Below are 27,202 nucleotides of genomic sequence, written 5' to 3' on the forward strand. Positions count from 1 at the left end.
AGAGAAAATGTGCTGCCAATTAAAGCCCATTGTGTTTGAAGAAACAGCTTTTCCCCAAAGTGAAAGAAACTTTCTGTTAATACTAGAGAGGCAGACTCCAAAATTAAACCTATATGAGTGGGTGAAGCCCAGTGTGTGGAGCACAGAACATTTTCAACCACCTCCAAGGTCACTGCTTGAGGGATATTTGTATACAATTGGAAACAACCTTAACAATGCGGTCAAAACACTGCAATACCTTTACATAGTTGCTTTTACAACACAAGTTGTTACCACAACTTCCACTGGAGGGCGCTCTAGACTAAGGAATAGTGTGATTTACTATTCCAACACCTTCCTTACTGACGTAGGCTGGAGTTGGAATAGTAAATCATACTATTCCTAAATCCAGAACCCTACAGCGCAAGTCGTTGTAACGACTTGCGTTGTAAAAACATTGTAAAAACAGCCATGCAATGTACCACGATCTAAATGATCACGTTGTAACATCATACATCCGTATACAATCCCTCCACATCAAGAGTGACAAGAAGATCAGTCTGTGGTCTCTCATTGCTAGTTGTCTCAATGCGGTTCAGTATATTTCTTGTATCCTGTACAAAGGACGGCATTTTTTGGACCTAGGGTTTTAAAAAATGATCACAAAATTTCAAAAGAGGTTCTAAGAGGAAGCCTATGCCTGAAACAATTGTCTCCCAGGTGGAATGAAACATGTAGTTCACCCCTCAGGTTTTACATGTTGGTATCACGTATGGACCAAAGTGATGCTGGTCATGGATAATAACAGTAACAATAATGAATCCCATTATAAATGTTAACAGTGTCTGTCAATCTGAATTTCAAAATCAAGACAACATCAGTGCTACATATGCCCATGCGTTATTTCCATTATTGAAAACCAATCCCCCAACAGAATGACACTTATTCATGCTGGCCACTACTACCTCTTTTTTTATGCTTTTACCAAAAGAGAGTTTAAGATAAATTAATAAATGCACACAATGTACCAATGTAAGGAGGTATTCCTAGTACTTCCTTTACCTCCATACAAAGCCTCAGTACTCTAAAAATGGTGATTGGAGTTATCGTTCCACTGATCCATCCGCGGCTGCCGTCAAACTCTGGCATGGCGATGCTGCGTTCATAAACACCACGCCTCCCCTCACTCGGCTCTCTTCGTCTTGCGGCAGACATTGCGACACACCAGAGTAAGTATGAGGGATCTTACCAAAGCATACAAACCAACGGTAAGACGCGCTTGGCAGTGACAAAGCGTGCTGCTTGTCTTATCTATGTAGGATGCTTAGTGAGCGTTTCCTCTGCTTGTTTTCACAAGGCTTCATGCAATACCCGAATGGGGTAAGTGTTTCTGAAAAAGAACCCCAAGCCCATGTTACTTTGCTAATAGACATGCTCATGTGATGAATGGTGTTTATGACAAATCTGATGTGATTCAATATGGGTGATGCTTGGTTTTTAACAAAAATTTATGTTTTATGCAAGTGCTCAGTTATTTATGCTGTTTATCTTTTCTGTGTTCCAGGTTGACTTACTTTCAAAACAATAAGGTATAATATTACTGTTCATTTAGTGAATGACTGGTGATTCAAATATTCTATTCCTACACATCTGGCACCAGGTCATAAGTGCAGTGTAAGTCTTTTGATAATCGATCCTGAAGAATCGCCACCTGATCCTTGTGACAATTTGAGGCCAGAAACATGTTGACCTGATGTTTTAAATCGCTGAATTCACTATGCCAATTAGGCTCATTATTTCCTAAATTAGCATATCATTCTTTTATTAAGCTAGTGAGCTCCATCATAAATACTTCTGAAACTGAGCATCACTACTCCTATTTTAAATCAGACTTCACACCACCCTACACATGTCACAAAAGCCCACACACCCTCACTTTACCATACGGCTATTAAAGGACCTCCGTCAAAGAGCCCCCTTGTGGGTGCCTATCGGGCATTGCAGAGCCGGCCTGATGAGTTAACCCAATGATGAAGCATTATTATTATTTTTATTATTATATTTCTTATATAGCGCCAGAATCGACCCCCGAAGGGGTATCTCCGCGCTTGCCTTGGGAACCCGTCCTGGTTTTTCCCTGTAAGATAGCCCCTATAGGGCATCCCCAAGGTGAAAGCCAGGCATCCCGCCGGGGGGGGCCGTTGTGGAGATTAAGCAAGCTTAATGCCCAGAGTTGCAGAGTGTGAACCCATGATTAGGTCAGGCACCGAAGCGAGAATTATCGAGTCCGTGGACATTTGAGCTCAACACCCTGCCGCGTTGGGAATCAAACCCTGGTCCCGGGTCTGACCTCTGCTTCAGGGTCTGCCTGCTCTAACCAGTGAGCCACACTTCTCCACATGCACAGCATGACACCCTTTTGGGTGTGTGAGGGCCTGTGCTCCTATTGGTGTGCATTCCTTTTCCTGGAACTGTAATACTGTCTTTACGTCTTTAGGAACTGCACACCTGTATACCTGTATTGCTTTCTACCATCAATAGTACTAAATTTGAGCCTGTGGTTTCCAGTACTTGGCACCAGCACTTAAATGTCAGCACCTGCTCTTATGACAGTCTGCCACATGGTGGCGCTGTCTGTCTAATTAGGGATGAGCACAGCAACAACTGTTTATTAATTTAAGATACATTAACAATGACTAATAACTGTCACCCAAGTCTTTCTTATAACTTTAAGGACGTTGAATAGTCTGAACTGTCACACTTGTTGGAGTGTGATTGTTACTAGTTGAGCTGGTATTGTCATTGGCAGCACTGGCAGGGGCAATGGATGATGTAAACTGCAGTGGCCTCCTGAAGAGGGCCCTGGCACTTATTGTTTTACAAATTAAGCACTGACAGGCTCTGGATATTTCTTTGTCACTGGGTGTGCCAGGGACAAAAGATATTCCGGGCAGCAAACTTTAAAGTTTGGATGGGGGCTGCCTCTGTAAAAGCCGGAGGACTAGGGGAGAAAGTGGTGAAACAAAACTAAAACCCTATGTAGCAACAGAGTCAGTGCTGCTACGTTAACGTTAAGGCAGTAACCGCCTAAACAATCACCACAAGAGGGCAGCAGATTGCAACTAATGGCAAAAGAATCCTCTGTGAAGGCGAGAAAATAAATTGGAAAACATTGTCCTGGGGCTCCGAAATCCTGTCCTGGAGCTGGCAAGAACTCCGCATACTTTAATTAAGCTTCCTTGCATACTACACCGACCGAGAGAGGGGTGGGGGTCTCTCTCCAGCCCACCAAGGAGTAGAGAACGCAGTGTGGTTCCAGAATGTCTCTTTTTATGTCTGATTCACAGCAGAAGACAGAGAGAGAACTAGTGAGCAAAGGAATTCATGCGAGGGAGAGGGTGTCACTTCCTGAAAAAGAGACAGCGTGCAGGCACGCCAGTGAGTAGATGTCTTGATTGCTGCTGGGTCCACCCAGGGGCAACGCAAGCGAGGTTTAAGGCCGCCACCCTTTATTTTTGTTGGATGCTCATTCCAAAAGAGACCTATGGGAACGGAGTGAGAGGCCACAGTGTTGTGAAAGGCTGCAAGGCCTGTGACAGGCAGAAGAAACACGCTGGACTATTTGGCATACCAGTGACTCTTCCCCGGCCCTGCTAGCCTACCAACAGAACGAACCCTTCTCTTGTCATCGGAAATTCGCTTGTAAGTTTATGTTTCTTCATGGGAGGCGCTCAACTACAGCCCTGTAATTATCCTCTAAATATCGTGTTGGGTGGAAAGGGAGGCGCTGGCGCAGGCCTGCAACAAAGCCGAGAAAATGTCCGCCTTACCGATGCAGTGGGTGCCCTGGGTGCTGAGCCAGAATCCGTTGTTGCAGACGCAGGTGTAGCTCCCCTGGCGGGGCACGCACCGGCCCGGGCCGCAGATCTGGGGGTTCAGCTCGCAGACGTTGGTCTCTGAAACAAAGCAGGAGAGACAGGAAGTGTGGGGTTACTGGACGCTGTCAGTCCACAGGACACACAAAAGACGTCACCTTGGCGTGGAGGAGAAAGGCCCAAGTGTGGCGGCTGGCCTCTGCCCTCACCAGCTAGACATCACTTCCTACTGAGCGACAGGTTGAGCACTTACTTTCCTGCACGGGAGAAACCCAAGACGAACGGGCATAAAAGATGCAAGGAGATGAGACGTGTGGGCTGGAGCAGGCAGAATGACCTCATTAGTCGGGTGACTCCATTCTAGGCATTAATTACCGCCCTTTCTCCCATGACACGGAATCCTAGAAGGAGACGTTGCACGAGGACTGCTAAATTAATCTAGAAAGTGGTGGAATTTTGTAGAGCAAATAATTTTTTTTTAAATCACATACTTTGCGACTCTAAAAACCAAAGTCACAGGGCCGAATGTATCAGGCCCAATTCCCGTTCGCAAACGGGAAAAAGCGTTTTGGGATGTATCATCACAAAAGGCCATCGCAAAATAAGGAATCTCAAAATTTGTGAGTCCCTATTTTGCGATTGCATTTGAGGAATTGCATTGCGATTCCTCAAATGCAATTCTGGAAGCAGCCAGAAATTTCAATTTGCCCTTAAGAAATCGCAAATTACCACCAACTTCAAGTTGATGGTAATTTGCAATTTACTTGAAAAAAACATTTTTCAAAGTGCCATGTGGTGCACATACATGCCCTTAGGGCATGTATGTGTGCCACATGTGAACAAATGAATATTTCAGGGGTGCAACAGAGTGCCCTTTTGACACCCTTGCACCCTTGAAATTGCTTTTGTAATTTGCGAGTACCTAATGGGTACTTGCAAATTGCGAATGAATGGGAAGTTACAGCCTGATTCATGTACGGGCCGTTTTGCGTGGCCCTAATAGCGAATCATAGCGACTCGCTATTGAGGACACGCAAAACGGCATTCATGTAGGAATTGCTAAATAAATAGCGATTCCTACATGTTCTCTAATTGCGAGTAGCAATTTGCTACTCGCAAAAAAAGGAATAACTCCCCATTCATTCCTATGGGCCAAAAGGCCCATAGGAATGAATGGGGAGTATCCCTTATTTGCGAGTAGCAATTTGCTACTCGCAAATCAGATAGCGATTTTAAGGGTGCCAGGGGTGTCCAAAGGACACCCTGTAGCACCCCTAAAATGCACATATGAACAGGTGTTGCGCACACACATGTCCAAAGGACATGTGTGTGTGTAACATGCAAAAGAAAAAAATGCACTAAAGTGCTTTTTACACAATTAACGCAATTTACCACCAAGTCAGACCTGGTGGTAAATTGAGACCAAATATAGCGATTTCGCTATTTCTATTTGGTTGTTGAATTGCATTTAAGGAATCTCTATTAGAGATTCCTTAAATCCAATTCCTCGCAAATATGCGAATTCTTGAATAGCGATTTTTGCATTTGGGATGATGAATCCCAAATGCAAAAATTGCACTCGCAAAAGGCAAGATTCTGAGAATCTTGCCCTTTGCGAGTGCAATTTAGCTTGATGAATCAGGCGGTAATTCCTTATTGTGAATCGCAAATTGCGATTCGCAATTAAGGAATATGTAGAAATCGCAATTATGCATGCATTGCATTTTGCGAGTCCTTAATAGAGAATTGCTAAAAATCGCTTTTAAGGACTCGCAAAATTGTTGTTTGATACATATGCCCCACAATGTATCCAAAGGCACACTGTGATTCGCAAGTGTCTGTGCAAGTCACAGTATACACATTCTTTGGAATACATTATTATGAATAGATAACAAATAGTTGTTCATGTGACATAGGACTTCTTCATTCCTAATGTTGGTTGTCAAGCGAGTCTGTGGTCGTAAACTATTTATTGGATACCTGCAAATGGAAATGGGTGGAATTAATTTACATAGTGGAAGCGGTCTGAGCACTGCTTCCCATTTAGTGAATTTAGGCACCAGCCATTTTGGGGGGGGGGGGGGGGGGTGTACATGGGCCATGGAATTTCTTTATGCTCCTTGCAATGGTTTTCAGATACCGGTGGCATCATGCTTTCCCCAAAACTTAATTACAAAATATCCATTCAAACAGGAGCTTTCGGTCAGCCTTCTGTCTCAATTGGTCTGTTCAACTGTCATTCACATTTTGCTTCCACTTACCACAGAATACAATATGGGGCCGTGGGTAGTCCACTTCATCCATTGGCTTACTTGCATTTTGAGTGACTGCATGGTCTGCTTGGCCACTTCTTTCATTTTTGTACCTTTTATGCTTGGCAATTTTATTTGCGTATTACATATGCAAACAAAAAAAGAAATACAATTTAAAAATGTAAATGCAGCATGCTTGCTAAAGCAAGACCTCCTGGCTTTGCCAGTGCTTGTTTCTCACTTCAAAACTTGTCCCTTTAAGAGATCAGAATTACAGCCAGAAACAAAAAGAAGTTGACATTTTGAGATCTGAAATCCAGGGACAGAAGTCTGCTCTCCCCTGCAAGCTTCCTTCACTGCATTCCCATCCCTTTTGTTACGATATGCAAATAGAATTCTGCCTCCTGGGGCAAGTTTCTGCAAAGCCCTACCACTTTACCCTGTGAAGGCTTAGAACATTTGTTGCTGCACAAAACGAACACTAGGGGGCTCATTATGTTGGGCAGAAAGCCTCCTCCTGACAGTTAAAATCTCCTCAACCACGTTGGAACACTTCCGACTGACTCAGTCGGTTTACATTCCGACCTCCGATTACGATGTTCGTGGTTGGAATGCAAACCTCACGGTCATTCTGAATTGGTTCTGAGCGACTCGTGGAGTATTTGTGTCAATCGGAACCGCATCGCACACTCCCATGGACAGCGTTCCGCTCACAGGATTACGATGTCATCTTCCAACAGCCTTTCCGCGTCGGCCTGTCCAACACGGCAAGATTGTCAGAAATTGACATTGGGGGCCCCTGGCAGGGCCCCCAAGGCCCCACGGCCTATGGTGGATGACCGAGGGGGTACCTAAGATACCACCCTCAAAAACCCTGCACTATGCGGCAGGCACCTTAGGGTGCCTCCAACAATGTGCAGGGGTTTACACACAGACACCATTTCCCCATAGGAGTCTGTCTTACGACTGGTTGTCGGGCACAAAATGAGCTCCCATAGGGAACAATAAAACTCCGACCGAACAGTAATCCGGCGGGCGACACCTCCGACTGCAAGTCGGTCGGTCCCGATTCAGAGACAGTGTCGGGCACAGGCTTTCCTCCTGACATCGTAATGAGACCCTAGGTTACAAAGCATTCAATGTGCAAACAGGAATTGCTTTTCTGCCCCTGGGCTTTATGCATCAGGGCCCTTTGCTTCTCATTATGTTATGCTATTAGATGTTCTATGGCACTCTCTTGTTGCATCCAGTAGCTGAAAAGTTCACTTGTGCATGGTTTTGAACATTCTTGTGTTGACAAGAGTCAGAAGAAAAATGTATTGCCCGTGGTGTGATGTGAACATTGAATATTTTGTGGGTGTGAAGAATGCTGGATTGAGATGCATGCACTAAATGTGCTTTGTGTGGTTCTCACTAAATGAGGAGATTCCTTATGGTTTGATCGAGGACTATTGTGTGGTATTGTTCAGTATAACTTAACCTAAGGTGGTTTCAATGTTGCTGTGTGTCATTTTATGTTTGGTTGGGTCAGTCATGGCTGTCCATGGTCCAGCAAGTTGTTTTCTGCTGTAAATTACCTACTTACGGGGTTGGTGGACAGTAGTTTGTTGGTTAGGATGGCTGAGGACATTACCTCTGCTATTCTGACAGACAACTGGCTGGTGTCATAATTTAGAAAGGAACACTGGCCCAGAAAGCATCTATGTACATTCAAAGAAACATTCGTCATGGGGGATCTCTTTCATTGTAGAAAAGATTTGGTGGATGGCCACTGTGGGGTTTGATGGCTGTCAACCAAACATTTAACTTATTTTTGTTAAAAAGACAAAAACCTAATACCTCCACACTCTGGGAAGTTTCTCCCTGAGTGCGGAGATCTTCATTGTTATTTTCTGTCCCTCAGCACCAGGTTTTTCCTGATGGTGATGGATTAAAAAAAAAGACATTACACTATAAGGCGGGTACAGTAATGTCCTTCCTCATATGCTCCTTCTCCATTGGAAGCGTTCCATTCACAGAGCTCTATCAAAGCCCCATCGAATACTTAAGGTCCACCTGTCTCTAAAATAGGGGGAGGATTGAAGGTTTGGTGGGCAGTGGGCTCCATTGCATTTGTGACGGTGTGCAGTGTCTGCCAAACTCTAAATCTGGCCGACAGTTTGGAATCATCATATTACCATCAAGATGGCTTAGGTAATTTGTTGCTTCATGTTAGGTGTACTGTCTAACAAGTCCGTCTTAGTTTGTATCAGGGGCGGTTCCTCCGAAGTGACGGAGGAGCGTCGGCCCACTGGCTCAGAGCCAGCAGGTGAAAAATAAAACAATATACTATAATCAGTTTATTTTTCATTTGCCAGCTCTGAGGTACAGGGAGGGGCGGGCCGGTACCGTGGGAGGGAGGAGGACTGGTTTGTGCACGCACATGTGTGTTTGACTGGCCATCTCAGGCACATATGTCCACTTAGGTGTCTCCAACCGGGCTGTATTGAACAGCTGGATTGGAGAAACAGCACAGACTCCCTGTCCTGAGCAGAGTTTCAAAGCAGCCCGCTCAAGCCAATCCTCGCTCAGCTCGCAGTGCAGGGATTGGATGGGAAGTCTCCGCTGCTGTCCCAGTGTCTGCTGGGACCAGGAAGCAGCAGAATATAGAGACGCGAGAAGTGATGAGGCTGGCAGCTTCAGTTAAGTGGGTTTAAAAAACTATATATATTAACCCCCCTGCGCTCCCCCTCCACCAGCCCCACCACCTCTTCATTGTGTCAGTCGCCACTGGTCTGTATGTGTTTGTATCTGTTCATGGTTGATCTTTTAGGTTGGTACATTTGGAATCTTTCATGTGGATGTCCAAATATGTTAAGCTATGTGAGAAGGGTTTTTTTAATTGTGTTGATGGAAATAAATAGATGCAAAGTATGTGGCTTTGATGCTGTGTTATGTGTTGGAGGGATTGGAATTTCATCTCTTAATGTATTAATTCAATCTGTGAGTGTTTTCTTGTAACAAATATCTTTATTGGAAACTGCGATGATTGAAATAAAAATTCAATGTTTTCGATATTTTCTTACACATGAGAATTCAATTATCAAAATATATTGTATAAATTCCTATGGCTAAAAAAGGACTGGAAATAGGGTTTGGAAAGGAACAAAAAACTATAAACCTACAGTATGCACATGAAGATAGCATGTTAAAATTAACATAAATATTTGACTAATCCTTTAGTTTACAGAAATCGAACTCAGAAAAAGTTTCGATTTACAATGTTGAATTTTTCATTGAGGTTTATTATTTTCTGAGACATGTTTTCAAATGAAGATAAGCTAAGCATGGGTTGTTATTCTGGGAGTGTTATGTTGGGTGAGTGGTGTGGATAATTTATTTGGTGCAGTCTATGTAAAGAGTTTCCTTGTATGGGCCTTCTGAAGTGTTGGTTCCATGAGCGGATATCTCTGCTGTGTGCAAGAATGGGGCTGACTCCCTGGGAATCATTTCAGCTCTAGCAGTAAAGCCTGGACGCCACAACTCACTGGTGCTGAAAGCCAGATGATAACTTTAGTCACTTCATAAACTTTCTTAAGGGCTTCTTGGCAGAGGGCTGGCTCATAGTTTCAATACTGCTAAAAATGTAGAGAAGGCATTCCTAAAATACTGTGTAAATCCATTAACCTACAGCAGTTTCGCAAGTGAAGCATTATTTATAACATTTATAGTACAATTAAAGATTGTCTCATAGTTAAGGCTCCCGCTCCATCCACAGACACGCCGTCGAGCTCTGGGACCTGCTCGACACCACCGCCCCAGACGTCGCCTTCCTCACGGAAACCTGGATGAACGCCTCCTCAGCGCCCGACATCGCCATCGCCATCCCGGACGGCTACAAGATCACCCGGAGGGACCGCGTCAACCAGACAGGGGGAGGCATCGGCATCATCCACAAGAGTACCATCCGCATCACGACCAACACCGACAACACCCTCGCTCCTGCCGAACACCTGCACTTCCAGATTCACATCAACCCCAAGACCACCCTCAGAGGCACCCTCACCTACAGACCCCCGGGACCACGCACACAATTCAGCGAAGACATCGCTGACTTCATCAGCCCACACGCCCTCCTCTCCGCTGACTACATCCTCCTCGGGGACCTCAACTTCCACCTGGAGAACAACAACGACCGCAACACCACCACCCTGCTGGACAACCTCGCCAACCTCGGCCTCAAGCAGCTGGTGACCACCCCCACCCACTACGCCGGTCACACTCTCGACCCTGTGTTCTCATCCAGCAAGGACATCACCTTCAGCCACGCCACCGGACTCCACTGGACGGACCACAGCTGCGTCCACTTCAGCTTCAGCAAGTCAACGCACCACCACCACCCGCAACAGGTCCCCCGCAGAAGCTGGAACAAGATCACAGCCGACCAACTCGCGACTTCCCTAAGCATGAACCCTCCCACCAGCGCAATGAGCCCAAGCCAGGCGGCCACCAACCTCGCAAAGTGTATCAGCAACTGCGCAGACGACCTCGCCCCCCTGAAGTCCCCGCCTAGCAGACCCCGCAGCAAGAAAGCCCCATGGTTCACCGACGAACTCAAGAGCTCCAAGAAGAACTGCCGAGCCCTCGAGAAAGCCTGGCGCAGAGACCCAACACCAAACAACATGGCTGCCCTCAAGCTCGCCACCCGAAAACACCACCAACTGATCCACGCCACCAAGAAAACTGCATTCAAGGAACGACTGGACAACAACGCCCACAACAGCAAGGAACTCTTCAACATCGTTAAAGAGCTCTCCAACCCCAACGCCGGAAACAACGACATCACCCCTTCGCAAGACCTCTGCAACTCCCTCGCCTCCTACTTCCACAACAAGATCGCGGACATACACAACAGCTTCAGCACTCAACCGACGCACGCCACGATTGAACCACCACCCCCCACCACCACCCTCCGCGCCTGGACCCCGATCAGCACCGAAGACACCGTCCGCACGATGAACTCCATCCACTCCGGATCTCCGACCGACCCCTGCCCTCACCAAGTCTTCAACAAGGCCGACGCTGTCATCGCAACCCACCTGCGGGACATCATCAACACCTCCTTCGACACCGCTACCTTCCCGGAGAGCTGGAAGCACGCCGAACTCAGCGCTCTACTAAAGAAGCCATCAGCCAACCCCACCGACCTCAAGAACTACCGCCCCATCTCGCTGCTCCCGTTTCCCACAAAAGTCATCGAGAAGACCGTCAACAAGCAGCTGGCCGCCTTCCTCGAGACGAACGGATCCCTCGACCTCTCGCAGTCTGGCTTCCGGGCCAACCACAGCACGAGACCGCCCTAATCGCAGCCACCGATGACATCCGAGCCCTACTCGACAACGGAAAAAACAGCGGCCCTCATCCTTCTAGACCTCTCCGCGGCCTTCGACACTGTCTGCCACTGTACCCTAGTGCAGCGCCTCAGCTTCCAGGAGAAGGCACTGAAATGGATCATCTCGTTCCTCGCCGGAAGGACACAGAGGGTCCGCCTCCCCCTGTTCAGATCAGAAGCCACCGAAGTCATCTGCGGCGTTCCTCAAGGCTCCTCGCTCAGCCCAACCCTCTTCAACGTCTACATGAGCCCCATCGCAGCCATCGCACGCCAACACAACCTCAACATCATCTCCTATGCCGAAAACACCCAGCTGATCCTCTCCCTCACCAACGACCCCGCCACCGCCAGAGCCAACCTACACGAAGGGATGACTGACGTAGCCAAGTGGATGATGAACAGCCGCCTGAAACTGAACTCGGACAAGACGGAAGTCCTCATCCTGGGATCCTCCCCCTCCGCCTGGGACGACTCCTGGTGGCCCCCTGCCCTGGGCAGCGCACCCAAACCAACAGACCACGCATGCAACCTGGGCTTCCTCCTGGACTCCTCCCTCTCCATGACCATACAAGTCAACGCCGCCTCCTCGTCGTGCTTCAACATCCTGCGCATGCCACGTAAGATCTTCCGGTGGATCCCCACCGAGACCAGGAAGACGGTCACCCAGGCCCTCGTCACCAGCCGTCTGGACTACGGCAACTCCCTCTACGCCGGAACCACCGCCAAACTCCAGAAGAGACTCCAGCGGATTCAGAAAGCCTCAGCACGACTCATCCTGGACATCCCCGCCGCAGCCACATCTCCGGACACTTGAGAGATCTGCACTGGCTCCCGGTCAACAAGAGAATCACCTTCTGTCTCCTCACCCACGCACACAAAGCCCTACACAACCAAGGCCCAGGATACCTCAACAGCCGCCTGAACTTCTACGCTCCCACACGCCAGCTTCGATCGACCGGCCACGCCCTCGCCACCGTCCCCCGCATCCAAAGAGCCACCACAGGAGGAAGGTCCTTCTCCTACCTGGCCGCCAAGACTTGGAACTCCCTCCCGACCCACCTCCACCTGACCCAGGACCACCTTACCTTCAGGAAGCAGCTCATGACCTGGCTGTTCGAGCAGTAGCGGACCCCCCCCCCCTCCCCTAGCGCCTTGAGACCCTCCGGGTGAGTAGTGTGCTATATAAATGCATTGATTGATTGATTGAAGGCTTGTTCATAGGGCACATAGTGCAAAAGCTATCTATCCTTCCTCTCTGTGTTTACAATTTTGCCAAATGAGGAAACACAGGGAAAGCATCCCAGGAGCACACAATTTGTTTAAGCGAGGAAGTTAGGACTAGGAGTCAAATGTTCTGGTTCCTAACAATTAAACCTCTAAGGTTTACACTGTATTACCTGTCAGATGAACATCTTCAAAGTCCACAAAAGAAATTACTTTTTATGAATGGTATGAAGTTTTGCCTGCAAGTGGATGTGATTTGGGAAAAAAATTCTCTCATAGGTTGCACTAAAAGTAAAGGTTTTCCTTTTTTATTGTAGAGTAAAAATATAATTGTATAACTGTGGGGTATGTTCACAAGAAAGTGTGATAACTACAGCAAGAGTAGCGTAGCGGAACTTTCAACATCGCAGCCCATTGCAGGAGAATAACGCTCTGTCAACGTGGAATTCACAACACGGCGGTAGCAGGCAATAGATACCAGATAGCGCAGCAAATATCCGCTTGAAAATCAACGCCGCGGCGCTAAATGCGATACGCAACCACAAAAAAAGTGCGATGAGGCCAACTGCAGGACAAAAAGTAGGAAAAACCAGCCACAGGCCTGCTAATCTCATGCGTCTGGTGGGACAATGCACCATAAAAACCCAGCGAAAAATACACCAGAAACAAGACAAAGCACGTAGCAACATGGATGCACCCTGACCAGCGCAGAGGCCTACTCGAAACTCACAACCCCCACAGACCACAGCAAGGAACAATGGGGTCAGGGAAGTCGAAGGAGAAGAGGGAGGGGAAGACGGGGTGCAGACCGCAGGAAAACAAGAACAGCGTCACGGAGGTGACAGAACACTACCAGCAACTGACCCACAAGCAGACCACCTGGAATGCAGTCGGAGTGCTGAGCAGGCCAATACAGGAGGCCAATAGGCGACTGCATTACGTGACAACCTAAACCGGGCACCAAACCGCTGCCAACAGAAAGGCAGCAACAGCGACAGGAGGTGGCAGTCCAGTGCCTCCAGAGGAGCTGGAGGAAACCCAGGCCACTGTCATCAGTGTCGAGACGGTGCAAGGAGTAGGGAGTAGGGACACAGCTCGAGAGGACCAGACAAAACACCAACAGGGAGTGCAACAAACAGGGCCTGGGGGTACGGGGGGAGATGGGCACAATGGCACACATGCACAACGAGGCGTAGTACAATGGACACCCACAGACACCCAGGATCATGTCCCAGATCCCCTTGGCACACTGCAGCACACACATATAGCATGAACAGCACAGCCACATTGACGAGAATATGGAACTACACGCACAGCAGACACTGCAGAACAGAGGACACAATTGGCTCCGCACATGCACAGAACCACGCCCAGGGACGCGCAATTAGCAGTCACATACCCATGTTGGCTGTGCGTATGACGGCCCTTGCCACTCCCCTCATGAATGGAGTGGGTGATGACAAAGCTACATGTCCAAGCCCCAACCCGCTGCCTCCGATGACATGTCAATAAACAACAACGGAAATTGCAGGTGCTGCCTATCACTTACTCTCTTATTTTAATTTGAACATCTGACCATAAAACAAATGTTGCAAAAGACCGAGATGTGTCCTTTTGGTTTGAGTTCTTTTATTTAGAAATATTTATTTTATATTTTTAGATCTCACCCATTTGGAAATTTAATGAAAAACTTTTTTTAAGACCTTATGTACAACAACAAAAGATTTACTATTCAAACAAGGAAAAAACTTTTTTTGTCATGAATGAAAATTTTTAGACTTTACAAAGAAGCCTAGAGAGCTCTCTAGGCTTCTTTGTAAATCAAAGTGATTACATTGTAGATACGATTTATATGTTCTTTGTTGTGTATGTATAAATGTAAATAGTGTGGTTTGTGAGTGGAATGATTGAATGTATGTTGTATATATTGTCCAAAAAAGTCTAAATATTTTCATTCATGACAAAAAAAGTTTTTTCCTTGTTTGAATAGTAAATCTTTTGTTGTTGTACATAAGGTCTTAAAAAAAGTTTTTCATTAAATTTCCAAATGGGTGAGATCTAAAAATATAAAATAAATATTTCTAAATAAAAGAACTCAAACCAAAAGGACACATCTTGGTCTTTTGCAACATTTGTTTTATGGTCAGATGTTCAAATTAAAATAAGAGAGTAAGTGATAGGCAGCACCTGCAATTTCCGTTGTTGTTTATTAGCCTGTGGCAAGCAGTGCTGTTGGGAGCCCGAACCCAGTAGCTTTTTGTTCAAGTCCGATGATATGTCTGCATCCGATGTACACCGCACAATGTAAAGTCGTAAGGCCCAGGGCCCACATGCATACTACAAGACCACAGGGACACATGCAGAGATCTTGTTGAACTGGCTACGGGCACATGCACCCGGCTCCTTGGCAGGGCCACATGTACAGTGACGCCTGTGCTGGATGTGTGTGGGGTGAGTGAAAGCCAACCTGCACGGAATGTCTGGTGTTAGCAACCACTTGAACATTGGATACCAGTGTAAAACAAACAGAAAACACATGCAATGCAGAGTCAACTGCTGAGCAACATGCGGTGAGCCATATAAAGTCCAGAGGACAGCCAACATGCAAACGGAAGTGTCCGTGATTCGCAGTGCACCGGGCTGTGGACAATAGAGATGAGCGCGCTCATGTGCACAAAAAGTCTTGAATTGTGTCCCTTCGATGTATTACTGATGCAGATGTCAGACCTCCATCATCTTTACCATCAATGTCTCAGGGCCCCAACACTGTATGAGGTGACATATCTGCGCAACCGCTCCACAGCACAAAACACAATCAGCTATGGACAATGGCCTCCGGTGCACTGAGTTACTGACATCTGGAGTGCTGAGCAGGAAATCATGCCGATGATGGCATCCACGACAGGCCTGAGCAACCACAAAGTCTGTCAGGACCACCACTTCAACTCTGGCAGATGGCGTTTGGAGGTGGTTCTTGCGATGGTGGTGTGTGCCTCCTGCGGTGATGCATCGTCCTGGCCGGTCTGGACTCGCTTTGGTATGTGAGCCCTGGTGGGACGCATTTGGGCCCGGAGGCTGAGTACAGCGCAAGGCCACAGAGTCATGGTGTTGATGAGCCCAAGGGCCACACCTCAGGGGCCAGCCTATGTCTCCGGAGAAGGGGTCCCGGACCTGACCAGCACAGAGTTAGTGGCCCCGGATGCACTGCGGCCGGCACAGGCACCCTGCCACGGGACGGTGACTTGCGGTGCAGTCAGATGGGCCATGCGACCTGAGCGGGTAACCATCATTGTCCGAGGTGTATGTTTTGGAGTTTTTCGGGGGACTGTGGCAGGTGTCCTCCAGGGCAAGACACTGAAAGGTTTGATTTTATCAGGAAGCAGCAAATGGAGGAGTGGAATGCGACAGCCCGTTGCCACCACCAATTCTGCTCAGCTACATGGGGGTGAAAACTGCCCCCTAGTCCATAGGCTTAGACTCCACCATTGTGTCCATGAGTGTCAGGGAACAGACTTAGTGGCACCAGGGCTGGGTGGGAATGCAGACTGCGATGATGCCGGTACACTGGTATGGACTCCGCCATTGCGGAATCATGAGTCTGTGACCTACTGGACCACAGTGTAGGCCGTAGGCAGCGGTCAGCAGTGGCCCACTGCCACGTGTCTTTGGCTCGCGATGCACAGCTCTAGTGACACCAGGGCAGTTGTCGGTAGTGTACGAACACCTCCATAATGATGATCCTTTTCTCTCCATCAAGATGCAAGGCAACATCCTCTTAGGCCTCTCCTTGCGTGCAATGATGTGTAATCTGCCTTTGCTACTCAGCTGTTCAGTTCCAAATCCGTGACCTACTCGAGGAGCACAGCCAGGTCGAGAGCAGTGAACACCGGAGGCAGCGGTCAGCACGGGCCATTCACAGAGTATCGCCGGCATAGGTTGGTGGCCCCGCCGGCATGCGTAGTTCAGGTTCAGTGGCACCACATGTTCGGTCACCTCCGTGACTGTGATCCGGCATTTGTCTGGACCGAGTCGTATCTTCCTCTTACTCCTCTCTGTGTGACCACTGGTGTGGACTCAGCCATTCGTGAATCGCGACTAGGTGCTGGATGTGAGACCTACTGGTCTGCAGGGTTGTCCTGGTCCCTCATCCACGTGTCGCCGGCTGGTGTTGAACAGAGTGTGTGGCAGCACGTCTCGCCGGATGGCGTTGGACAGGGTTTGTGGCAGGATGTGTCACAAGATGAACATATGGCACAATGCCTCACTGATCGAAAGGAATCTGATGCTGTGGCTGCTGTCCCGTATTTGGGGTCACTGCCATTCAGGAGCCTGGTCATAGTCTCACATATGGGATCCACTGTGCTGCAGAGGTCGCCGGTCGAATATGTAAACGAGAAAGGAGTAATGTGGGCCAGCGTCGGGGGGACAGCAGTGGTCTGAAAGGCTGGCCGGGTCATGGGCTTCAGGCTTGGAGCTTACACTGGCACGTGGTGGGCCCTCCATGACACACGTCAGTGTCGGATGCAGATTAGTGTGGCCTGGCTGCGTAGGGTCGGCCCTAACGGGTTTGTGGTCCAGCGGGCTGGGGTATGGCAGGTGCACAGGATCTCAGGCAACTCCGCTAACGAGGACGGTGTCGGCAACATGGCGGGGTAGGAGACACCACCCTGGCAGAGACATTGGGCTTTCTGGAAGAGGACAACTCTCAGGGCTACGTGCTTTTTATTCACACCCCTACGCTGTCCTGGCATACGCCGCCCATCCCACTCTGCTCACGCTTATGGGTGGGTCGTAACAGGCAACATTTCCGCAAGGACCTCTACTGGCTGGGGTGACATGGTTGAGTCCACTATCCACTACACTCCATTCACCAGAGGTGTATGTAGCCGTGGGTAGGGGTGTGTTCTGTATACTGCGGTTCGTTCAGCCCTTTGCTGCCATGTATACTTTCCCAATCATGGTTCTACTGCATCCTTCACACATGCCTGGTTGCCTCCTCTCCCAACATTCATCTATTGTGTGGCTGAGGTGCCATACCGTAATTTGTCATGTTCACGGCTTTCCCAGGTTACCATTGTGAATTGTTCTATTGTGTCTGGTAGGTGGGCATGTTGTTGTGCATCTTGGTTGTGGACTTGTGACATGTGCATTGCCAGAGTTGTGGATTTCATGGTTGTGGAGTAGAGGTGAGTGGGGTGTTAATTGGGAAGTTGCCAAGAGGCTGTGCATGTCCCTTGGTCCCATCCTGGGACGGCTGGTTGATGTTGGACTGTTGGAGCGTGAAGGGATCATGCACACAGGCTGTGTAATTGGAGGCGACATAGGTGGAGGTCCCACGGTGTTCGGATATTGCCTGCACATTGATGTGTGACGTGTGCTTCCTGTTGCGCTGATTATGTGCTGTGTCACCACGGGGCACAGGTGGGACATCTGTGCAGTGGATTGCTCCCTACACGTGTGTGCATCCGGCTATGGCGTATGGTCCTTGCTGTGTCTCCAGCGGGTCCTGCGCATTGTGTTGGCCGTACGGGGACTGGGGTGCCAGGATGATGGTGATGTCCAGGATAGGGTTTTAGATGTGGCTGGCTGTGAGACTCCGCTGACTCTGGCGGGTGTTGTTTGGGGTGTCCCAGGGGCCAACAGGTGGTGCACAGCCAGCAGCTTGGTGTGGGGTGGGATGTTGGTTGTCCGCTGTGTTGGTGCAGTTGGCCTGTTGGGCGATGACGGCCAGGATGCGTGGGTGTTGATCCTTTCAGCCTGTAGCGGACAGTGACATTGTCAGATGTTGGGCCTGTGAGGAAGGTGCGTTTCCTGCGGGGCTGCTGTCTTTGTCTGCGCTGCCTCTGTGGTAGTCAGGGGGTGTGGGGGGTGCTGGGTGGGTGTGTGGCTCTCTTGGGTGTCCGGGCTGCATGATGAGTAGCTTCATGGCATCTGTTGCCCTTCCAATGACGCCCTGTGCTGGGCTCCCTTTTGTGGTGCAGGCTGTGGTCTGACTTTACACCAAGTCAGAGCAGGTGTAAAATTCCTGCTGCTAACGCGCCTTATCACGTGTTTTGTGTTCTTATCGCCGATCTGTCTGGTCGTTGTGAATGTTGAGGTGTGTTGTTGTCGCGGTTTTGCACGGGAACGCCTTCTCTGCATCTAATTAGCAATAGTTGCTGGGATCCTATGTGGTCATGTTTTTTGCGGCTGCTATTGCGGAAAAACTGGTGCTGTCGGCTGTTAGCACCTGCTTGTGAATGGTGGGGTAAATTTATCACGACTTTGGCTGCGATAAAGTGCCGTTAATTCGGTGATAGCTCCTTGTGAATATGGCCCTATGTACTTAAATTACATTTGCGTAAAAATCCTATTGAGTTAGCACTGTGACAATGCGCACGAACCGAAAGCGAGTGACTGATGTTCGTGGCCAGTGCAATGTGTGCTCTTTTTTCAGTGCGAAATGAGTCCTCGCAAGGGTGCACTTCAAGCTAAATAGCGCAAAATTACTATTTAGCACTTTGTGTAATGACATTGAATTTCACATAATTTGTTGGGTAGTTCACATAATTTCTTCAAAGGAAATTTAGCAATTATCGCAAAGGAATATCTAGAATCCTACTAGTTTAAATGCATCTTATTCTTTAGAATAAGCCAGAATAGACCTTTCTAATGAATAAAAGCAGAGATGTAGGTTGAGGGCATGAATAATAGGTTATAGCTCCTCACATGGCACCATATTTGACCTGGAACAAAGCCTGCCCACAAATGCCAGTGAATAATAAATTGTTCCTTCAGTTGCATCGCAAGACAGGTTCAGTGTTCAAGGGTAAGGAGTTACTACAACGAAGATGTAATACTGACTTGCAACTACATGGAATATCAATTACTAAGTGTGAGCGGGTAATCCGTTACGCTCGCGGATGTTGTGGATTTTTGGGAAATCCGCAATCCGCGAATTTTGCGGATTTCCCGCAAAATCCGCAAAAAAAAATCCGCGAACGTAACGGGTTCAAAAGTTGAACCCCCACTCATGCAACTATTTTACAATGGCGCCAGCAAGCTGCCAGCGCCGTTGTAAAATAGTTACAAAGTTAGCTTGCACAGGAACCACTAGCAAAAACGAAGCAGGTGCTGCTTTATTTTATCTAAGTGCTTCCTGTGCAAACTAACTTTGTAACTATTTTACAACGGCGCTGGCAGCTTGCTGGCGCCATTGTAAAATAGTTGCATGGCTGGGCACAGGTCTGCAGCTCACTCAAGGGACCCCTGCGCCCTTCGGGGCGATTGCATAGTAACACACACATGGTCGCTCGAACTAGTTGATGCTCAAATTCAGTGACTCATTCATTAGCCCAAAAACAATCGTGAGCGTCGTCGAGGCTGGACAGGTGTGCCTTCTTCCCAAATCTACCGTGGAAAATCAGCTGTGATGCTGGATAGGCTTTGCATCCTTGACTTTCAGGAGCGCAATACCCGTGCTGTTCCTGTGACCAGGAGCTTCTTTCTCTTCATCTGCTGAACTGATCTTTCTCTGACCTTTTATTCACACAAGAGGCACATGCCCTACTGGGCACATTGTGTTCGCACGGGTTTCTGCAAGTTCGCACGCGTTTTGTACAATTTTGCAATTTGCAAAATTGTACAAAACCCTCGCGAACTTGCAGAAACTTGTGAGAACATTAAAAAAAATCCGCAAATTCGCGGGAATTCGCGGATTTTGCGGATTGCGAGATTCGCAAAATTCGCCCATACCTATCAATTACCACTAATAAGGAGTTAGAATAGCAAATGTAGACTTCCCTATTTATGTGTACCTTTCCAATTGAGGGGTATTAGATTTAAAGAAGTCGCTATACTGTGCTATTCACTGTTTTAAGCAGACAATTTCAACATATGTGACAATATTTTTGGTGAAACTAAATATATCTACCGTTAAATTCAACACAAATCAACAATCAACCTGAGATAAGCACTTTACCACCACAGAAAAGATAGGAATGCAGAGAGCTAGAATTTGGGACTATATGGCCATAATTCTTGAAAGGTACAAGGGACCTGTCGAGAGGTTCAGATTTATATAACACCTTTAAGGAAGAAAGACTAGATGATTGGCCAAGGTGTACAAAGAAGTGGTCGGATTGGATTTGTACTGTTAGAGATCAGGGTCTATATTTGTGAAGCACTAGAAAACCCAATCTTCGTTGCCGGCAGTCACCAGTTGAATGGCCACCTCTTAATGTGTTGTGTGCTTTAAGTAACTATCAACTTTGTTTTTAGGTAGCTAATTATGTTTGCTTATGTATACTTTGATTTTAAAATATTTTGTATTGTAAAGGTTAAAGAATGAAGAAACACAATTAAAAAAACAATAAATAAAAGAATTGAGGCACTAAAACCAAATGCCTCAATTAAAATGTGTGTTTCCTTATGTTCTTTTAATTCCTTTTACGGCATATCAGTACAAGTGACAGGCCTCTCTAGCCATATCGATGTTCCAAGTCCATGCATATGATTTTAATTGGGATGGTGTGTGTGAGCTGTTTCCAAGATGACATCCTGGTTTCTAGTGAAAGAACATCATTTCAGAGTGCTCACAGTAGCCATTGAAAGTGTGAGTACGCTTGTCCTACCATAAACAGAGGCAATTATCAATGAAAGCTCATTACATTTTAGGAGAATCACTTAACTGGAGCATACTTGTTGGAAATGGCTTTTTCTGGTTGGCTGGAGCAGTACTCGAGGCAGAACATACCATTCCCGTCAGGGGCAGGTGATTACACACACACTGTATAACCTGTACTCACACGTGTGCAGCTTGGCACTGAGCAGTCAGGCTCACCACAGAGGCAATGTGTAAAGCATTGGCACAGCACTCACTCACGATAAATACCTTGAGCATCACAAAAGAGACTTCACAGTTGATGTATGTAAATAACGTTTGTATTCAACACACATAATAATCAACACAACATAAGCATCATGTATTCCTGGGAATAAATAACATTGGGAATTATTACTGGCAGTACTAAGCCTAGCAGTGTTCACATTACATCAGTAATATGCACACTTGGGAAGGATCCTAGCCTACGCCCCACCCAGCACCCTTATTCTGTGCCATATGTTGCCCACTCCAGGCCCTTTCCAGCGACTCTTATAACACAATAACACACAGCTGTAGGGTGCACCCAGGGTCATAACTTTATCAGAAATATGTACATACCACAAATGATAATACTTTTTAGCAGCACCGCGGAAAAAGGCTGTGCAGGTAAAACCAATGTCACATGTAATGCTATTCTGGCAAGAAATCAATGTATCAGGCAACCAGTGTTGTGAATCACAGGCAGTTTCCCACTGTCACTCCCACACACACACTCACTTGGCACCCCTAAGTGGTGCAACGGATATCAGGCAAGTCAGTACGGAAGCACTCGCACACATATGCATTCAGCACCCTAATGCGGTGCATTGATACCCAGCAGGTCAATTTGTTACACACTGCAAACCCTGTGGCCTAAGCCTTCCTCTGCCCTCCAACTCACCTAGCCTATTCTACAACCACAGACTGGAGACATCCCATGCCTTTGGGCACTAGGCCACACAAGGCTGAAGACACTCTAAGTCAGGGTCCCAGGAAGCATGTGGGGGTAGGCCGCAAGGTTAATTAGGAGGCAGTTAGCAAAATGGGTTTGGCAACCATTTGAGAAGTTCACCCACAGGATGCAGAGCACACACGGGCTGAGGGCAATAGACGGCCACGCCAAAGGGGTCCCCAAGGGCAAAGCACTGGGGGTCACACAGTCACTTGACCCACTTCCAATCATTCTCCGAAGCAATCCTCCAGCCCGGTCAGTCACTCTCACCACCCAGGCCTGAATTGGGCAATACTACCCGACAACACAATGTCGTCTGGGAAGGCCGATTGAAGAAAGGGCAGATGGCCTGCTGCACTGATTGCCGAGGAGGGAACAGTAGCTGAATGGAGAATGAAGTGGGGGCGGCTGTCTGAAGGAGGATGTCCCCCGTCAGGTACATATTGATCAGAGTCGCACCAAGGCAATCCGGGCACAGTGGCAGGTGTACAATGATACGGGTCACACCTGACCATTCTGGTCACATACAACAAAGAGTTGTAAAACCTGTGCCTCCTTGGAAATGAGGCAAAATGTCAGGTGCCTGTCGATGTTGACTGCACCAGACAACTCGGGTCACATAAACCACGAAGAGGTGCAAATTCTGACCTCACTATAGGCACAACGCCCGGTGCATATTGATAACAGTCATACCAGACAGTTGCGGTCACAGACACAGGTGCAAGTTAAGCAATGCTTCAAGGGGTAGAATGATGCACTACTACAATAATGCCCCATCTCAGAGAGTTGTAACCTGTGAATCAGGCACTGCACACAATGAGCATGCTGTTGGCGTGTTGTACGCAGTGGAGGCTCCACCGATAAGGCGGAGAAGCGTCGCCCCGCCAACGACCCCTCCACCGCCAGAGCCAACCTACACGAAGGGATGACTGACGTAGCCAAGTGGATGATGAACAGCCGCCTGAAACTGAACTCGGACAAGACGGAAGTCCTCATCCTGGGATCCTCCCCCTCCGCCTGGGACGACTCCTGGTGGCCCCCTGCCCTGGGCAGCGCACCCAAACCAACAGACCACGCATGCAACCTGGGCTTCCTCCTGGACTCCTCCCTCTCCATGACCATACAAGTCAACGCCGCCTCCTCGTCGTGCTTCAACATCCTGCGCATGCCACGTAAGATCTTCCGGTGGATCCCCACCGAGACCAGGAAGACGGTCACCCAGGCCCTCGTCACCAGCCGTCTGGACTACGGCAACTCCCTCTACGCCGGAACCACCGCCAAACTCCAGAAGAGACTCCAGCGGATTCAGAAAGCCTCAGCACGACTCATCCTGGACATCCCCGCCGCAGCCACATCTCCGGACACTTGAGAGATCTGCACTGGCTCGCGGTCAACAAGAGAATCACCTTCTGTCTCCTCACCCACGCACACAAAGCCCTACACAACCAAGGCCCAGGATACCTCAACAGCCGCCTGAACTTCTACGCTCCCACACGCCAGCTTCGATCGACCGGCCACGCCCTCGCCACCGTCCCCCGCATCCAAAGAGCCACCACAGGAGGAAGGTCCTTCTCCTACCTGGCCGCCAAGACTTGGAACTCCCTCCCGACCCACCTCCACCTGACCCAGGACCACCTTACCTTCAGGAAGCAGCTCATGACCTGGCTGTTCGAGCAGTAGCGGACCCCCCCCCTCCCCTAGCGCCTTGAGACCCTCCGGGTGAGTAGTGTGCTATATAAATGCATTGATTGATTGATTGAAGGCTTGTTCATAGGGCACATAGTGCAAAAGCTATCTATCCTTCCTCTCTGTGTTTACAATTTTGCCAAATGAGGAAACACAGGGAAAGCATCCCAGGAGCACACAATTTGTTTAAGCGAGGAAGTTAGGACTAGGAGTCAAATGTTCTGGTTCCTAACAATTAAACCTCTAAGGTTTACACTGTATTACCTGTCAGATGAACATCTTCAAAGTCCACAAAAGAAATTACTTTTTATGAATGGTATGAAGTTTTGCCTGCAAGTGGATGTGATTTGGGAAAAAAATTCTCTCATAGGTTGCACTAAAAGTAAAGGTTTTCCTTTTTTATTGTAGAGTAAAAATATAATTGTATAACTGTGGGGTATGTTCACAAGAACGTGTGATAACTACAGCAAGAGTAGCGTAGCGGAACTTTCAACATCGCAGCCCATTGCAGGAGAATAACGCTCTGTCAACGTGGAATTCACAACACGGCGGTAGCAGGCAATAGATACCAGATAGCGCAGCAAATATCCGCTTGAAAATCAACGCCGCGGCGCTAAATGCGATACGCAACCACAAAAAAAGTGCGATGAGGCCAACTGCAGGACAAAAAGTAGGAAAAACCAGCCACAGGCCTGCTAATCTCATGCGTCTGGTGGGACAATGCACCATAAAAACCCAGCGAAAAATACACCAGAAACAAGACAAAGCACGTAGCAACATGGATGCACCCTGACCAGCGCAGAGGCCTACTCGAAACTCACAACCCCCACAGACCACAGCAAGGACCAATGGGGTCAGGGAAGTCGAAGGAGAAGAGGGAGGGGAAGACGGGGTGCAGACCGCAGGAAAACAAGAACAGCGTCACGGAGGTGACAGAACACTACCAGCAACTGACCCACAAGCAGACCACCTGGAATGCAGTCGGAGTGCTGAGCAGGCCAATCCAGGAGGCCAATAGGCGACTGCATTACGTGACAACCTAAACCGGGCACCAAACCGCTGCCAACAGAAAGGCAGCAACAGCGACAGGAGGTGGCAGTCCAGTGCCTCCAGAGGAGCTGGAGGAAACCCAGGCCACTGTCATCAGTGTCGAGACGGTGCAAGGAGTAGGGAGTAGGGACACAGCTCGAGAGGACCAGACAAAACACCAACAGGGAGTGCAACAAACAGGGCCTGGGGGTACGGGGGGAGATGGGCACAATGGCACACATGCACAACGAGGCGTAGTACAATGGACACCCACAGACACCCAGGATCATGTCCCAGATCCCCTTGGCACACAGCAGCACACACATATAGCATGAACAGCACAGCCACATTGACGAGAATATGGAACTACACGCACAGCAGACACTGCAGAACAGAGGACACAATTGGCTCCGCACATGCACAGAACCACGCCCAGGGACGCGCAATTAGCAGTCACATACCCATGTTGGCTGTGCGTATGACGGCCCTTGCCACTCCCCTCATGAATGGAGTGGGTGATGACAAAGCTACATGTCCAAGCCCCAACCCGCTGCCTCCGATGACATGTCAATAAACAACAACGGAAATTGCAGGTGCTGCCTATCACTTACTCTCTTATTTTAATTTGAACATCTGACCATAAAACAAATGTTGCAAAAGACCGAGATGTGTCCTTTTGGTTTGAGTTCTTTTATTTAGAAATATTTATTTTATATTTTTAGATCTCACCCATTTGGAAATTTAATGAAAAACTTTTTTTAAGACCTTATGTACAACAACAAAAGATTTACTATTCAAACAAGGAAAAAACTTTTTTTGTCATGAATGAAAATTTTTAGACTTTACAAAGAAGCCTAGAGAGCTCTCTAGGCTTCTTTGTAAATCAAAGTGATTACATTGTAGATACGATTTATATGTTCTTTGTTGTGTATGTATAAATGTAAATAGTGTGGTTTGTGAGTGGAATGATTGAATGTATGTTGTATATATTGTCCAAAAAAGTCTAAATATTTTCATTCATGACAAAAAAAGTTTTTTCCTTGTTTGAATAGTAAATCTTTTGTTGTTGTACATAAGGTCTTAAAAAAAGTTTTTCATTAAATTTCCAAATGGGTGAGATCTAAAAATATAAAATAAATATTTCTAAATAAAAGAACTCCAACCAAAAGGACACATCTTGGTCTTTTGCAACATTTGTTTTATGGTCAGATGTTCAAATTAAAATAAGAGAGTAAGTGATAGGCAGCACCTGCAATTTCCGTTGTTGTTTATTAGCCTGTGGCAAGCAGTGCTGTTGGGAGCCCGAACCCAGTAGCTTTTTGTTCAAGTCCGATGACATGTCTGCATCCGATGTACACCGCACAATGTAAAGTCGTAAGGCCCAGGGCCCACATGCATACTACAAGACCACAGGGACACATGCAGAGATCTTGTTGAACTGGCTACGGGCACATGCACCCGGCTCCTTGGCAGGGCCACATGTACAGTGACGCCTGTGCTGGATGTGTGTGGGGTGAGTGAAAGCCAACCTGCACGGAATGTCTGGTGTTAGCAACCACTTGAACATTGGATACCAGTGTAAAACAAACAGAAAACACATGCAATGCAGAGTCAACTGCTGAGCAACATGCGGTGAGCCATATAAAGTCCAGAGGACAGCCAACATGCAAACGGAAGTGTCCGTGATTCGCAGTGCACCGGGCTGTGGACAATAGAGATGAGCGCGCTCATGTGCACAAAAAGTCTTGAATTGTGTCCTTTCGATGTATTACTGATGCAGATGTCAGACCTCCATCATCTTTACCATCAATGTCTCAGGGCCCCAACACTGTATGAGGTGACATATCTGCGCAACCGCTCCACAGCACAAAACACAATCAGCTATGGACAATGGCCTCCGGTGCACTGAGTCACTGACATCTGGAGTGCTGAGCAGGAAATCATGCCGATGATGGCATCCACGACAGGCCTGAGCAACCACAAAGTCTGTCAGGACCACCACTTCAACTCTGGCAGATGGCGTTTGGAGGTGGTTCTTGCGATGGTGGTGTGTGCCTCCTGCGGTGATGCATCGTCCTGGCCGGTCTGGACTCGCTTTGGTATGTGAGCCCTGGTGGGACGCATTTGGGCCCGGAGGCTGAGTACAGCGCAAGGCCACAGAGTCATGGTGTTGATGAGCCCAAGGGCCACACCTCAGGGGCCAGCCTATGT

At 48.0% G+C, this 27,202-nt stretch overlaps 1 protein-coding gene across 7 annotated transcripts in view; it reads right to left on the reverse strand.

Annotated features, from left to right (window-relative positions):
- The window catches only part of LTBP4 (latent transforming growth factor beta binding protein 4), a 1,439,220-nt gene that overhangs the window by 185,388 nt on the left and 1,226,630 nt on the right, over positions 1 to 27,202 (reverse strand). For all 7 annotated transcript variants that reach the window (XM_086938230.1, XM_086938229.1, XM_086938227.1 and 4 more), the window contains one exon: positions 3,810 to 3,935. In XM_086938230.1, coding sequence (XP_086794356.1) covers positions 3,810 to 3,935 — 126 coding nt within the window. The remainder of the gene's footprint in view (positions 1 to 3,809; positions 3,936 to 27,202) is intronic.

Source organism: Lissotriton vulgaris, chromosome 9, assembly GCF_964263255.1.
Source record: "Lissotriton vulgaris chromosome 9, aLisVul1.2, whole genome shotgun sequence".
NCBI classification, from domain to species: Eukaryota; Metazoa; Chordata; class Amphibia; order Caudata; family Salamandridae; genus Lissotriton; species Lissotriton vulgaris.